General features: G+C 39.1%; 2 protein-coding genes across 2 annotated transcripts in view; both read right to left on the reverse strand.

The window, feature by feature from the left end:
* Nucleotides 1-1,195: 1,195 nt before the first annotated feature.
* On the reverse strand, nucleotides 1,196-16,157 carry LOC125307427. Its single transcript, XM_048263396.1, has 9 exons — nucleotides 16,095-16,157; nucleotides 10,161-10,244; nucleotides 8,454-8,546; nucleotides 7,584-7,667; nucleotides 7,338-7,430; nucleotides 7,084-7,182; nucleotides 6,571-6,582; nucleotides 1,706-1,745; nucleotides 1,196-1,622 (listed from the first exon to the last, which is right to left on the reverse strand). Exons 1-9 carry the CDS (start codon nucleotides 16,141-16,143, stop codon nucleotides 1,574-1,576), a joined length of 603 nt encoding a protein of 200 aa, XP_048119353.1. The 5' UTR covers nucleotides 16,144-16,157; the 3' UTR covers nucleotides 1,196-1,573.
* A 136-nt stretch (nucleotides 16,158-16,293) lies between these two features.
* LOC125307614 (butyrophilin-like protein 1) overlaps nucleotides 16,294-17,409 on the reverse strand; it is a 45,309-nt gene continuing 44,193 nt past the window's right edge. Inside the window, exons 9-10 of the mRNA XM_048263668.1 lie at nucleotides 16,474-16,503; nucleotides 16,294-16,298 (exon numbers count right to left, since the gene is read on the reverse strand). Of these exons, the coding sequence (XP_048119625.1) occupies nucleotides 16,294-16,298; nucleotides 16,474-16,503 (35 nt within the window). The remainder of the gene's footprint in view (nucleotides 16,299-16,473; nucleotides 16,504-17,409) is intronic.

Raw genomic sequence — 17,409 nt, forward strand, 5'->3', positions numbered from 1 at the left:
AGGCTGGGTTTATGGTGTGTGTGTATATGTGTTTTTTTTTTTTGTGTGTGTGTGTGTGTGTGTGTGTGTGTGTGTGTGTGTGGGGACAAGGGGTTAATGGAGAGTGTGTGGGGGTGATGAAATGGTGTGTGTTTATGGGGGTTAGGTGTGGGTGTGGGGGGGGGGGCCTGTGTTTGTGTGTGTGTTTTGGGGCGGGGTGTACCTGTGTGTGTGGGAGGGTTCGGACAAATATTTAGAAATTGGTTCGGGTTCGGACACATGGGGGCGATATGCATTGGAAGCTTTCAATTTAAAATGGCAATTACTCAATTATGTTGGGTAACCAACCGGTCTGCTTTACATGATGCAAACGTTTGTTTTTTGAAAATAAAGTAAAATGTGAAAAAGACCTAACAGCTTTCTTCCTGTGTGCAAGATTTGTTTATGTAGCCGTGACAACGCATGTGCATTTCAGGCGGCATGTCTTGGGTGACGTAAAAAAAAAAGGTTGTTAGCCTGCGTGCACGCTTATCTGATTCTGTAGACAATTCCATTTGTTGTTTGTTCCGTTTAATGGGCTAAAACAAAGTCCTTTTAGGCAAGTCCCTCCACTCGGCGGCCATTTAGCAGCGCTTTTTGGGCACTCGTTGGGCATCCTATTCAGCAGAAATGCGTGTGCGCAAGGCTTCACGACACCAATCTTGCTCTGGCGGCGAGTTCACAACACATGATTGGTAAGATGTCTTCACAACACACCATATGATTGGCTCAATGTATTCACATGTCGACGTTTTGCTGAGGAAGGGGTGGGATATGTGTAGACAACGGCCATATTGACGTTACAAACTAACCCCATGCATTTCTATGGAGGATTTTTTGAGTGCTGTGTCTCCTCATTAGAAAGTCTCTGGCTAAAAAGACAGGCTATCCACAAATGTGAATGTTTAATCACTAGCATGGGAATAACTGAGGCATCATCTGCGTCGGGGTCGGGTTTCGGACATAAAAATGAAAATGCCTGTCGGGTTCGGGTCTGGTTCGGACGCAACTCTGTCGGATGCGGGCCGGGTTCGGAGATGATGAAATGGTGTATGTCTGTGTGTGGGGGGTGAAATGGGGGATGGAGGGTGTTGGTGTGTGTCTGTGTGTGTGTGTGTGTGTGTGGGGGGGTAATGGGGATTTTCATAGGGAATGTTTATAATGATTCCATTCAGGATGTTAAGATGCTAAGTCATAACAATATCTAATAAAATAAAATATAACAATGCAAATTCTATCTATTCTGAAAATATCCGAAAAAGCTATTTGCATGTTTTAAGCCAGTGAGAAACACAATCCCTAAAGAATGGCCAAGATGCTGGATGACACATAACTTGCATGGTAACTTTTGGACATAACATACATGTAAGCTATTTATGCACAGTGTACACACAGCCACACACTTAAGTGAGTCAATCCTTTTACAATATACTATACTCCACACTAATAAAATGTCTTCACTCACAATCCTGAAGTTCATTGTGCAGAAACTGAAGTTTAACTCTCATAATGGGTGTATTGAGATCATCCTGTATAAGTTATTCATTTGCTCCATTCAGAGGGCGCTGATTGAGAGTCTCCATCTCGTGATCCTGAGCTGATCTCTGCAGATTACAAGATAACATTATACACAACAATGACACCTCATTCCTATATTGACAAATTCCTATTTTCAAATTTGTCATACCTGTGATGATGGTGGCCTTTGGTTTGGATTTCTTTGGAATCTAAAAAGAAAAGACAGTGACTTTTTTAGATTGATCTAAATGTAAAAGTAATTTTCTTTAAAAAATAGTCTGTGTTCTATCTTCATTAAATGTGATTGAGGAATAAAATGGAAATTTAGGTTGAGGAAAATGAGAACTAATCAAACATCTCTGGATGTGCAAAATAAGTAATATCATTAATTTGTGGAATTAGGAAGTAGTTCTCTAAACCAATTCATGGTGGGGAATAATGAATGATCTGGGGTGCATTTTCCTGAGCCTTCTTATATTAATTCAATAGTTAGTTATACCTAAACACCATTAGCTGAGGAATACCTTTCCTTATTGTTGGTCTAGACAAATTGCAGGCAGTTTGCAGATTAAATAAACATACCAGACCCTATAAATGTTGTGCCTGTGTCTGGACGTACGCATTAACTGAGAAGTAAGACCAAGAAATGTGTTGCATTGCACTGTGTAATGCAAATCAGCTGAACCTTTTTGAAAAAAATACTTGTAAGTATTTCTTGTTGATGTTCTTTCACATAATACTCATTTCATGTCATACTCAAAACGTATGTGAATGCCAATTATCGATTTCAAGAACATATATTCAGCTTCTTAAAAGGTGGTATGTGTAGTTTTTTTTATTAACATTCACAAACAATAGTGACAGAATGTGTCAAAACCCCCTATGTTTGGTGTTGCCCAGATATACAGTTTGCATGCAAACCAGGTAGCGCCAGACCAGCTTTCTTTTAATACCTCTGTGTACCATGTGTGGATCTGTATTAAATAAAGTGTAAGCAGTGGCGAGGCCAGACATTTTAAAATGGGTGGACTTTTGTGAAGTAGGGTGGGCCACTATTTTCTACATTACTAAGTTTCTACATTACTACAGTACCCTCCAGAATTATTGGCATCTCTGCTAAAGATGACTAAAAACCAGTATAAAAAATAATCTGTTGGTGATTTATTGTAATCTCAGAATGAAAAAAATAGGAAAAATCCAACCTTGAAGGGATGCAAATTTATTTTGAGAAAAAGACAAATCTCATAAAGAAATAAATATTCTTAACGGAAAAATGTTGCTCACAATTATTTTTACTGCATGCTTTGCGTTGCTATTGCTATGTATGTGACAAATAAACCTCCTTGTATCCTTGTATCGGCACCCCTGAAAAATCTTCAGAAAATCTAACAGAAGCATTTTCATATCTAATTTCAATTTATTTAAGTTAATCAGAGTGTCTTTCAGAAGTAGTTCATGACTTTCTTTTTCACTATGGTATGAAAATAAAGTCACAGATGCTAAATCCTCTAGTCATTTTTCAACATCGGAAAGACAAGAGAATACACTAAATTTAAATAAAAAGAAAGTGTTGACATTTGTAAGTCAGAGAATGTCTATGAAAACTAGGTACTTTGTTGAAAATGCCTATATTTACAGTTAAAACAATGATTAAAAGGTTCTAATCATCTGGAAATGTGACAAACATGCTTGGACAAAGACCCATGGTTATCTTGCCCCCACGTATGGAGGATGGTATAAGATAAGGAAAATATTCCATAAGAACCACTGTTGGAGAGTTACAAAGGTATCATCTTGGGATCAACAAGTCCCCCAAAAAAAAATCTTCAGAATCGACCACTGCTAATAGATTATTTAGAGGGCATGCCAGGTAAAAGCCTGTCCAGTCATTTAATTACCAATGTAAACGGCAGGAGTTACTGAATGGTACAGTGACTTTGTCTGGGAGTGTGGTCTATAGTCAGATCAAATGAAAATTTGGATAGAAACACTTTAGGTGTGTTTGGCATACATAGAAGAATGGCTATACTGAAAAGAACCCAATGCCTAATGAGAATTATGGTGGAGGGGCTGTGCTATTGTGGGCCTGTTTTTATTCCCAAAGGCCTTGGGAAAGTAATTAAGGTGCATGGTATGATGAACACCAAGAAAAACCTGAACATTTTCAAAGGAAATCTGTCAATCCCAAGACACTAAAAATTGGTCAAGATTGGATCATTCATCAGGTCAATGAACCAAAACAAGCGTCCAGATCTAAACAAATATAGTTTGTTGAACATAAAATCAAGCTTCGGCCATTGCCATCTCAGTCCCCTGATCTAAACTCCATAGAAAAACAGTGGGGTGAGTGAAAGAGGAGAATGCACAAGTGTGGAACTAGGAATCTGGACGATCTTTGCTTTGTATTCTCCAACTTTATGGGGTGTCATAAGAGAATATTACAAGCTGTTTTATTGGCAAAGGGAGGCTTAAGAAGGTATTAGATAGTTAGATAGATAGATAGATAGATTGATACTTTATTGATCCCCAGGGGAAATTCAAGGTCTCAGTAGCATACAGACATCACACACACATTCACTAACAGCAGAAAAAGTAATTAAAAGTAATAATATAAAAAACACAACTAAGCAATAAGGGCAGTAGAAGATAAAGAATATACTAAATATACTAAAATACAAATTATACTAAATAACACTTAATCTAAATCAATTCTAAAAACAGTATCCACATAGTGGGTGATTAATCAATCAAGAGGCGCTTGCAATGACTGAGGCAGGGACTGAGCCTGTGATTCTCTGTGCATAGTAAGGTAAAGTAAGGTGCTCTGTGTGAGTGAGTGTCATGGTGATGGTGCAAATGAGTAAGTCCAACAGTGCAACAGTGTAAGAATAAAGTCTATATATATCTATATATCTACATATATAATTATATTAAGAAAAGGTATAAGTGTGGCCACAGTTCGGCTGTGACATGGAGGGAAGGGTTATGCATATGTGCTAATATAGCATGCAAACAGTGAGGCAGAAAGACAGTGGTAAAAAGTGGCTAGTGGACAGACAGTATCCAAACATGGAGGGGGTGAAGAGGCAGACAGACTATGGGGAGAAGTCTATCTCTCCTCTTCCCTTAAGTGAAGCATTGAACAGTTCAATGGCCCTGGGGACAAATTACTTCCTCAGACTCTGTCTGTTGTGCAAGGCAGTGAGTGAAGTCTCCAGCTGATCAGGCTCTTCTGCTTTACAATAGTGCTGTGGAGTGGATGACACTCATTGAGTCATTGTGCAAGATGTTGATCAGTTTGTTCAGGGTCCTTTGGTCAGATATTGTTATGTACTTATTGTTATAAGTTATGCACTCCAGTTCAGCTCCCACTACAGAGCCAGATTTCCTTACCAGCCTGTCAAGTCGCCCCAAATCCTTCTTCTTTGTGCTTCCTCCCCAGCATACCACTGCATAGAAGAGGACGCTGGCAACAACAGACTGGTAGAACATCCTGAGGAGCTTGCTGCACGCATTGAAAGACCGCAGCCTCCTCAGGAAGTACAGCCTGCTCTGCCCTTTCTTGTAGAGTGCGTCAGTTTGGCTGACCAGTCCAGTTTATTGTCCAGGTGGAGACCCAGATACTTGTAGGTGCTTACCACCTCCACATTGACCCATCAATGGAGACTGGTAGCAGAGTGGGCTTAGACCTGTGGAAATCCACCACCATGTCCTTGGTCTTTGAAGTATACAATATATATTGTATTACAAGCAAATATTTCTTTGAGATTTTCCTTTTACTCAAAATAAATCTGCTTCCCTTCAAGGTTGGATTTCTTAACAGTTTTCTACAACAGTTAACTAACTGTTAATTGACAAAAAAAGAAGCCGAACAAAATCGACACCCCCCTCTCCCTGTAAAACTGGCTGTATCTTGGAAAGTATTGATCTTAAATAAAAGTAATTTTATAGTCTCCTGGGTAACAAAATTACACCTGGTAATTTTTTCAGAATTTTTTGATACCTAAGTGCGTGTGCCCTGGTGGAATTGACGTGGAATGACCCAACCAAAAACACAGCTTGACAAAAACAGCACTTACCATTCCAATGATTGAAAATGTTAACAACATTTATCCATGCACACCAGCAGTCTTTGCATTGCTGGGGATTTGTTGCTAAGGTCTCACTACTAGGTAGATCACTAGATTTTTTGACAGTGCTCTCTTTTAAAATAACTCTGTAATAATACACATTTCAATTTAGACCAGGTTTTTCTGGTCAGTGGTGTTATCATTTTTCGTTTCGCCTAGCTCCACTCACATTCATCTGGGATCGGTTCCGTTGAGAGTGATTTCGGCACCAGATTGTATGGTAGAGCCAATCAGGACGCAGGGCGGGAGTTTCATAGATGTGACGTAGCGTAGAAGCGACTGTGAGACTGTTCTCAGTGTCACGGGTTGGCTTCAGTGTGAGTGGCTGAAGTACCACGTCAATAGATGACGGACAAGTGGCTTATCCAAGCATATGCAAGCATTTTTTGATTAGGCTCAGCTTTCTGAAGCACCACTCCAATGGATTGATCCCAGATGGATGAGTGGAGCTAGGCAGAACGAAATTCATCTGGCGAGAGTCAGGTTAGTTATCATTTTCAGTGGCATCAAAATAGCAATTTGTGATCATGTGCTTGACCACAACTTGTTTTTTTTTTTTTTTTTAACCGACACATGTGACTGTGGGTGCGCTAGATCATTTGCGATGGGTGCCTAGCATAACGATGATTGCGCTGGCCACAAACTAGCAAAGACAGTTGCGACGCGTCTGGTGCTGCAATGTGCCATATGGGGCCCTAAGAGACAATGTAATCGGGAAACACCCATATCTTATGAACACACAACTTTCTCTAATCCATTTCAGTATTGGAATAATAATAGACTTTGTATTTAGTCTAACTAAACATCTCAACATTCCGTTTTGGCTATTGTATTTGATAGTGTTTTGTCCTTGTTACAACTGGAAAACAACATACAGCCAATACATGAGGTCATCTGAGCTTACCTGTGTCTGTTACTGTGAATTTGGTTGAGATGGAAAGATTCAGTTCCAACGGATCCAAAAAAAAAAGTAAAATCAGTAAAAGATGTAGTTATGTTCATTATGACCTGAATTCAGAATTATGTTTCATGCATCATGCAAGACTTTTTTATAAATGTAAATTTAGTTAACCTCAGCTTAACTCAGTCTCACTGTAGTCTACAACACTATTTTTCAAATATAAATTTCACTGACTGTACCTTTAAAACAGCAATCTTATAACCACGACCTGGACCCAATATGTTGTTGCATGAAAAATATAATTACCGCATGCAACTCTTTCACCCCCATTTCTACCCATTGGCAGTTTTGTATGCATGCTTGATTGTACATATGCTCCAGGTATAATAATATGGCTACTGACTCCTGACATACTGTATGTTTGCATTTGACTCCCTTTGCTTCTTACCCCTTCCCTCCTGCCCCCAATTGCGATCCTTCTAATGAAACATTTTAATCCTCAAAATGAATACTTACAGGCACTGTAAAGCTGTAAAGGCATCCAACAACATATATATACAGATTCAGCCAGTAGAACAATCACTCGCAGGTCTGCAACATTGCGCTCTCCAGTTTCTACAGATTGACATAATCAAAAAATGTATTACATTACAATGTACTGATGTCATGACAATCTGGATAAGACAGTAATAGTTATTTAGCAAGTTCTGGTACACTGAATCAACATATCTTTAACAAAAAAAATCATAAATAAAATATAGCATGCTTACCTGCTTTTGAAATCAATTCAGTCAACAGTGTGATGGAATTTACTATACTTAGACCTGAGGCACCAAGCATGTACACAATGGCATGGGGAATTTCTGTGATATGAAATGACAACAGTTAACAAAAATCCTATCTTTAAATGTACTTAATAACATTGTGTTATACAAATGTCAGCAATTTCATGGGATTTATAATGTGTACAATTCTAACTTTCAAAATGTTATTGCTTCATGGAATTCATAATCTACCTGGCAACTTTTTTGGATGGTCCAAGAATGTCAGCGGACACAAAATCTGCAGCAGGACATTGACAGCCATTAACCCAGCCCGCTCTGTAATCACAATAACCTAAGACATGACTTGGCCACTTTTGAGCAACACATAAAGTGAAGCCATTGCAGAGGCATAAAGAGTAGCAAGGCACAGGAAGTCCAGCTGACGTAATGGATGGAAGCTGGTTGCACAGAGTTTTGAGCAAACTTTAGTAAAGTCTTTAGTTTGAATGCTACCTGGCATTTATCCCAGTTGTTGGTTGCTAACGTTCCTGTTCTAATCTTCCAGATAGCCTAACTACGTAACTTCTCCTGGACTGAGGACGGGGCTCAAACCAACATTTTTTTCCCTTTGCCACATCTTATACAATCTGCCTTTGTTGGTTTCTTCCTGTTAGAGAACATTGGGTCTTGTGACTTGTAAGGTGTAACTGTGTTTTGGTGTTGACTGTGCATTCCTGTGTGTGGAGTTGCAGGCCAATGGCCGGGGTGCGCTTGAGTTTGTGTGGGGGTTTATTTTTCGTTTCATTGATGCAGGGTTTCAACGCCTCCCTGAGCTTTTATTTTGAAGCCTAACAAAACTCTAGGTTCTCGGCTATTTCCTGGTTTTGGTGTTTACCTTGGTGGTTGGTTAAGAGTTGATCGGTTATGTCACCGTATGCCCCTAGGCCTTAACTATGGCAGACCGCATACGTAACAGGTGCATTCAATAAATAAATATAAATAAATGTCCAGGATGAGAGGAATTGTGACAGCAGAGGGTCCCTGTCTAGCAGTAGCTTCTGGCTCGTACCAGATAGTAACAGGATACAATGTGACATATAAAGTAATTACATCAGTGCTTACCTTTATGTCTTTCCAGGAGCTTACCCAAATAATATATATGTAAAACACTGCTAAGGACCATCACAATGGTCATGAAGGTCACCCAAAGAATATCTGAAAATGACAATTATTACATTAGTATGGTGTACTTGTCTTCAATATTGTCTTCCAAAGTAGTCAATGAAAGACTATTCATTGTGGCTATGTCATGAGTTATAATCATGCTGTTAAACATTGAAACAATGCCATGCTTTGCCTCAGTTATGACTGAGCAATTATAGTTTTATGACAAGGTTTGGGCATTCCAGTGGAAATGACAGACTTTGTCTGGTCAGGTCTATTAACATCATGGACAGAGATATTCCTTTGCATCTACAATACATTAAACTGCGATATTTCGACAGTGTATTGGTAGTAGTGTGGTGCTCATAGAAATTTCTATCATGCACATTTGGGTTCAAGTTTGCTTTACTGTCATCATGTCTTTTACACAAATTACTATTGCATCTTAAACAGCAATTTTCATATAATGTGTGTAATTATCCAAATGCCTATTATTTTGCATCTACATTAGGTTTTCCAATGGATTTCATTTTTTTAATATGATGTGAATGTGAAGATATAGTAACATTTACTGGCTTATTTCCATGCACTTGAAGCCAAGTTACATGTGTGCACAAAGCAGGCTGGTATACCTATAGCCCTTCGTCATGAGGTGTTTGATTCAAGGGCCATATAACGCCACTACTCCTCTGTTCAAAATGAATCAGCAAAGTCCTACCTCTAACAAGCAAAATGGAAGGGCAGGGCAAAATGATAGTGAAGGGGAGAAATGGGATTGGGTCTACTGTATGTGTACAGGTGCATGGGTGTTCCCCAAAATCAATTAAGAAAAATAACAAAAATATTGGGAAAACACTAACTAAATAGCAGCAGCAGTCATATTTAAATAAATGGTAACAATGCAGAAAGTCTCAATTTTAAATGCTGCGTTGCCACAGGGCTTGCATTTGCTACTTCTCACAATAAATATCAAGAAATTCTGGATTTTGTTCAGGGGTGCCGGTATGGAGTCCGGCAGTGGCCTTGATAAGAAAATGATTTTGTATTGACAGTGTTCATGCTTTCACTTCACTAAATGATGGTCTTGATCTAATTAAATATAATATTTTATTAAAACATGCTCTTTATAAAAAAATTAAAAGCCACAAGGGATATAAATTAAGTCTTCGTGCCCAAGCTTTTGCATACAACTCTGTTATTATAATACCAGTTAGGAACAGCTGCTTGAATCTTCCATCCCATCACTAAACCACTCTTTACATCTTAAAAACCATTAGTATCCATGGCTTCCACCCCAAATTATGGGAAGTTGTGAAACATCAGTCCCTCTGTTAAAAACAAAAATAACTGATTACAAAGCTCTTAGTTCCACCAGTTTCACGAGGTGTGGAAAAAGCTGTGTCTAACCATACTTTGCTTCACCAATTGGGCTCAAGTGTTCTTGCAACAACTACACCACTCCCTTAAGTAATACCACTATCATAAAGCACTTGCTACAAAGAAACATTGTCTGTTTCTGCTTTAGCATCTGCTTCACTGGAGGGGGAGTTTAGTAATAGGTTATTTATGGGAAAATATTAAATGGGGAAATATGTAAGAGACACAGTAAAAACAGGAGGGTCGACAGGTATGTGAATTTTATCTTGTGTAATCTTGTGTACTTACATCCAAATGGGATCCTAAGACAGAGATGTAGTAGGATCATATTGATCCCCAGAGTGGCCAACAAAAGAAGCAGTACAAGCACATCTGCAAATCAAAGATATTTTTGTAATTACAAAGCAATCATCTTCAACACATTGTGGCTGGTTACTGCCCTGCTGGTCAACACTATTTGTTTTCATTTTTTTTCCATTTTCGTCACTTTTTTTTCCATTTACAAATCACTACCACTTGGCAGATCATAACTTGTATTTACTGTACACATAGTTTACTAAAAAGAAAGGTTTTGGACAACTCACTCCTTGACTGGCAAGATGACGGTGAGCAGAAAAACCAAGAGAGTTGTTCAAAACCTTTTTTTTTGTAAACTCTGAGTACAAAAACAATGTTCTCAATGCTCGAGTTCATGTGTAGAGACACTGGTGATACTTCGATCAAAGTTTCATGTGGTGTCGAGCCTTCTAAGTGTTTTAAAAATAGCAATTTTGACGCGATCATGTATCAAAATAGTAGTGCCCCTACGACTCCCATTCAAAAGGCCATTTGACCCGAAAACGACAATATGGACAAGCTTAAAAGTGGCGCTTCTGACGTAATTATGCTTTTAAACGAAAGTTTGACTTGGGTACATTCATAAAAAGACCCTAGGTTGCATTTTGGCAAGAGTTACACTTTAACAACCTTGGCCCGGTCTGGTCAAGCATGAATGCTAGGCCTCCAGATAGGTACAAATACTGAGTTTGCTAAATCTTTTAATAGTTTTTATAATAGTGTTGACGATTACCGGTATAATGGTAAACCGCGATAAAAATGTTGACGATAACAATTATCGTTTTCTTCAGAATTATCACGGTTGATTACCACGGTATTGAAACCGTGTGTTTAATCATTCCCAGCTTCATCCGAGCCTGCTTTTGACATACAGTAGGCCTAGTACAATGAAACAAAACTGGTACCCTACTGATTCTGTTGTCTAATTGATGGTTTTAACTGCGATTCGGATTAGGCTACACCTGATTTTAAAAGGTGGAACATGTTCACATAAAGCGTGCACTGTATCATTTAGCCACTCTGCATCTTTTTTATGTTCGGCGTCCACATGAAATCCATTCCACTCCGTTATCAGGAGAGAGCGCCCGTAGCCTAAAGTTTGATTTTGAGCACTTACTTTGGTCTCACTCATTGGATCCAAATAACAGAAATAGCAAACTCCAAGTCATGGTAGGGTAAGTTAAGCCATAAGCACATTGCCAATTTAATATGAAAAAGTGAACGGAACACATTTTGAAACTATTTCAGCTTTTGTAGGCCTATCAGCTTTCTGAACATATTGAACACACTTTTAAAAACACTGTGATAATACCGATAACTATGATAATTTTGCTCACTATAACTGTGAGGTTAAATTTTCATACCGTTACATCCCTAGTTGACTCTTGATTTTAGTTATGGAATTCTGGAACTGACTCACAAACTTAAGTCTGCTGAGAGACCTGCCCCAATAGGTGGCATTGGACCATTAAACCACACAATGATCCAAAACATACAGCCAAACAAGGCAAGAAATGGTTAACCGAGAATAATATCAACATTTTAGAGTGGCAGAGCCAGAGTCCAGAACCCAATCCATCAAAAAAGTGAGCACAAGGCCAGATGAAATATTCGTTCCTGACTCAAAACCCATATTGCTGTTAAAAAGGTGCAGTCTAGACCAGGGGTGGGCAAACTGCGGCCCGCCAAGCACTTTCATCCGGCCCGCTGAGCATTTCATTTGGTTATCAGGCTGCTTGCTATTTTTTTCCTGCGATATAGGCGACGTTGGTTAGCTTTACTGCAAACTGCTTTTCACTCTCCTTAGAGAACGTTTACAATGTCAAAACATCATGTTAAATAGAGATAACATCATGTTAAACTAAGTTAACTCTTAGTTATCTCCTTTTGCAGCAGATCTAACGTGAACATGCGATCCATTTTAATTGGGAGCAGCGTCTGCACTCAATGAGGGGGAGAGAGCCGCGGGTTCCAGCTGGCTTGTCATTGTTGATAATTGATATCTCCTTCTTATAAGCAACTTTTAAAAGGAAATCATGAACGCAGCAGTAGTTCCCACTACTGACCATTTAAAAAGTGTGAGAGGGCCATACAGTAGCAGGCAGAAGATCATTGAAAAATAAACGTGAATTAAAGCGACTGTCTTAAAGCGAATTTATACAATTGTTAAACAGCATAAAATTAGCAGTATTTTTAAGCAATTAATATTTTAAAAGAAATATTTTGTCATACTAAATTATAGGCTATAAAAAACATATGTTTTTATGTGTGTGTCGATGGGGTTGTTGTGCGGACCCATACGACAATTTTCAAAACCCAGTGTGGCCCTTGAGCCAAAAAGTTTGCCCACCCCTGGTCTAGACTCATTGTGGAGACATGAAGAGGCTTGGTAAGTATTATATGAACCATTTTGAGAGCTGTGAATGCAAATAAAGATGTTTCTATCAGGGTTGCAATTCTGCTTCCTGTTTGCTACCTCAATTGAAATGCAAGTGAAATTCAAGAATTGAATTGGAATTTAAGAGCCAGTTTCAATTCAATTCTGGAATTTTGCACAAGCCTGGTTTCTATTGATTATTTAAAAAGGGTATGAATATTTTTGGACATACCGTTAGTAATTCCTTGTAAATGGTTTACTAAGCATTTTCAATATGTTTTAAGTGACTTATAAACTACTAACGTAATTTATCGTAAAACTTCAAATAATAGCCGAGTCCCAAATGGACGCCTGTCTCTTTTAAACGCCTGCCGTGGCTACAGGTTTGGGTTAAAGGCCGGTCTCCAATAGACGCCTGGTCTGTTTTTTAGTTCCGGGTTGTATTAAAACCCGTCAGATCATCTGTTTAAAGCCCGTTGCAGAAAGGAGTTCCCAGTCAGCACACATACCTCTCCAAGACGCATGGAAAATAACTGAACAGATTAATTACATCGCGTTCCATTTAGAACGTCTTATTTTGATCTTACAAATAGCGGCGGCATCTCACTGTCAATGCGTGTCGTAGTTTTAAATCTACTGGAGATCTTCTTGTCTTAATTATGATCGCGTTCCATTTAGAACGTCTTATTGGGTGTGAATTAGATGCTGCACGTCGTTGCAAGCCGTCACAAAGCATTCACCATGTCTAGTCACATTTGCAAGGTTTTAGAATGTTGCATCAAGTTGCTGTAATAGAATGTTGCAGCTCATCTAAATGCCGAATCTTTGCGTGATTTGGGCTTGAGTATGGTGCAATGCGCGCTAGCGTTATGATTAGATGGCATTAAAAGACTTCTGCGGGGGAAAGCTAGAGTTCCAAATTCTATAACTTTTTTTTTTCAATATGAGATATGCCTATATGTCCGACTTTGTCATCGTTCAATTCATCCCTTGTGTTTAAAATTTGCGGATAGGCCTATGGTAAGCTTGTTTTTATGCTGGCAACAAAACAAAAAGGTTCGTGAACGTTATTCTTTATTCTAAATGTACTGCCATGGCGATAAAGAGAAAGAAGTAGGCTATGGTTTGAAATGTAAACTGACTGTTGTCGAATTTGCCAAAATAAAATACGGGAGAAAGCATATGGTTCATGTTCTCTCATGCTGTTTCATTAATTGCTGAAAGGAGGGAGAATACAACATTACATGCGTTCCATTTTTGCATAAATAATTACTGAACCGGTTTTGGTCAGGGCTGATAATGCAACTGCATTTTGACAAAGATTATATATAGGCTAGGTTGCTAGTGACAAAATATATGCTTTCAGTGAAATGCGATCTCTTTGTAAATTACTTTTTTGATTAAAAGTGTTTAATCTGTTCTGGCTATCCCCTGCTATTTGGATCTTACTGTATCTCACTCAATGAACAACACCTCAAAACTAAATGCATGATGATCCGTGGTTGTCATTAGATAGCCTAGTCATATAGGTAGACATTCAGTGTGTTTGAAATAATTAATTTAGTAATTTTTTCCATCTTTGCAGAGGAAAAGTTTTGTGTAAAGGGAATTAAAGGCCTGTCTCATATAGACGCCTGTCTCTAATAGCTAGCATTGCAGTTTGGCGATTTGGGAAAATAAAAGCCCGGGCTATTATTTGGAGTTTTACGGTACTAATGTTATTTAAGAATAGTAAAGTGTTACCTAACCATTTGTTAATACCTTGTAAATGATTTGTTAACACACTTTATCATAAAGTCTTACCGTCTTTAAAAGGTTCTCTTATTGACGCATTGAACTGCAATTTGGATTAACACCTGCTTTTACAAGGCGGACGTATTTAGGCGCAGAATAGACGTGCTCTTTACTCTTCCCTTCCCATCTTTTTACGCTAAACTCCCACTTTCCCCTGGATCCTCCCATGAATGCATATGCATGACACGAAAAACGCAATTTGCCATGTTCAGTTCCCGCGACAGGCAGTTTGCGCTTTCACATCATTGCGGCCTGTTTGTACATAGCTCGCAATGATTTTATTAACGCTGCGTTCTTGAAACAAATAATGCCTGAAGTGGGCGCAAAAGCGTTAGTACATCTGGCCCTAAGTATTGTTACTGTTTCATGTCTGACTGCTTTTGCTACTGTGGCATTACAAGGAAATTCACAATCGACTACGCCACCCCAGGTAGAGGGAACTCAGGGAACATCCCTTACAACCAGTAGGTCACACAGTTTCATTGACTGAAAGGCAGAGACATGGTTTTCCATTAATAAAATATATTTCCCTTTACTAAATAAGACACCAAACAATAGCAACGTGTATACACTGAAACACACAGGTCAGGCCAGGTAGCCAATGGGAAGTGTTGCCAGGGGTGTATAGAAAACAGACCAGCACACACACACACACACACCAAAACGAGACAGTAAAGACAGAAGGGCAGAAACAAACCAGCCTCGTTTGCCGGCCGCCACCCGATGCTCAAGCCACACTTTGGTCAGCATGGAGTGCAGGCGACTAGGGAGCAGTTATCATGAGGCAGGCTGCTGCCAGCAGTCCTTTACAGACAACACGGATCCAGTGCACAGGCGAGTGAATCCAACCACACTGGAGTACTGCTACAGCCATGGTAATGATTGCCCCAAAGACAAGTCCAGCCTCCAACTCTAGTGACTGAGCATGTGGAACTGGGGTAGCAGCCGTCCAGGGATCACACACAGAAAGACAGACCCATCCCCACATGGCATTTCATCTACCCCTTAGGGCAAGGAGAACAAGTTAATCTCCACCAACCTTATGCCAAAGCAGATCATCCTGTTTAATATACAAAATGAATGATCTGTAGCGAGTGTGGGACAGAGGGGTGGGTAGCAGTAGGGTTTGAGTTACAGGAGCAGAGCTCATCCCAATGAAAGCAGCAAAATCTTAAACCTGTAGTCTCCAATAGATATCACCATGAACATGAATTAAACTCACAAATAATATATTGTTGATTGAAAAAGTAGAGTATGTATTCTAGCTACATATGAACTCTGTGTGTCATTCAAGCAGCAGGATAAGTTACTTCACACTGCACAAGATCTGGCTATTGCTACTTTGAGCATCAGAAAGACCATGCACAAATCAGTTACAGGGCTTGATATTCATCAACAGCCATCACTGGGGAATCCCCTCTACTCCAGTTACTGACTAACACCCCACCTCAACGTTATGCCACTTGTAGTTTTAAAAAGTGTTTTTCGGTGCCAGTGCTAAAATGTATCTTTGTCCGGCACCTGGCCTGAAATCAAATTGGATGTGCAATCAACTACTCTGCTGAGCTTGAACTGTAAGCTGCACATTAATAATGGCATTTTAATATTATAAGCTGAGGCATAACAATGACTTCACAACTTTACAATGGAACATTTACCTGTCATTATCATATGATAGAGTATAACTGTTATACTAACAAACTGGTACCACTTACTAAAGCCCGCTGTTTTTGATCCCCAATGTAGCAAAAATATCTGACCCATACTGGATACATATAGGAGTAGTCCTTTTAAGTTTACACCTACAAATGAAAAAAGTGACAACATGAATTCTTAGATAATGGTAAATTAACAACCTAGTGCTTCATCATAAATATTTTTATTTGTACAGATCGCTGAACAAAAGGAGCTTGCTTAATCTGCATTCCATAGCACACTGTTACATTTAGATAGTTAGAAACACAAATGGACAATTGTAATATACAGTACTGGGCTCTACTATTGTTATTTATTAGAAAGGTCAGGAAGACATCACATCTTAACAAAGGTAAATTGATATACCCAGCAAATTGCCAATAGTAATTATATACTTGCCTTTCCTGGTCTGGGAAGGTGATCTGAAGTCTAATGAGAAATGAGAAAGCACTGAAACTTGCACACTGTAAACTGTACCCAACTTGTACACAAAGCAGCACACATACTGACCACATAATGAATAATGTTAAAGGAACACGCCACCCAATGTCAGTAGTAATATATGTTCTTACCTTAACTTTCACGAGTTGAGTGTCTCCCGTGTCGGTACGTGCACTCAAATGCTCTGGTGCGCGGCGCAAATGTGTTAGCATGTTGCTATGCTAGCGGGCTCAGACGTAGCCATAGAGGGAGGAAGATAGCAGTAATCAAAAACATCCACGTTTTCCCTACTTAAATACAGTTGCACGAGTAGTTAATAAAAATGTGTACTGTCACACAACATGAAACGTATGCGTTTTTCCAAGCGAATAAACAGGAGAACTACAATGTGTGACGCAATAGCACTTGGGAGTACTTCTACCTAGCGTAGTAATATTAATTAACACCTAATTGTAGATCCTATCCACCACAGAGTTCAGCCGACCCCTCAGCCTCCCCCTCCCCCTCCGAGGCACACACACAGTCATTTCCGTAAATAGAGACAACCTGCCCTGCTAGTTTGAGCTGACTTAGCAAGGTAGTGGTAAAGTAGATTGTGAACAATCATAGTTATAACATGCATTGTGAAGGGTTGTGATAACAAGCAGAAGTATTATAGTGATTTCATGTTTCATAGAATTCCGCTTTGCTGCAAACGGTACAATTACAATTAGGTGTTAATTAATATTACTACGCTAGGTCGAAGTACTCCCAAGTGCTATTAACAGCACAGGAGAGGTATGACTCAACTCGTGAAAGTTAAGGTAAGAACATATATTACTACTGACATTGGGTGGCGTGTTCCTTTAATAGTTTGTACCATAATTTAGCAAATAAGCTTAATCTGCATTCCAT

Source organism: Alosa alosa, chromosome 14 (genome assembly GCF_017589495.1).
Source record: "Alosa alosa isolate M-15738 ecotype Scorff River chromosome 14, AALO_Geno_1.1, whole genome shotgun sequence".
Classification (NCBI taxonomy): Eukaryota; Metazoa; Chordata; class Actinopteri; order Clupeiformes; family Clupeidae; genus Alosa; species Alosa alosa.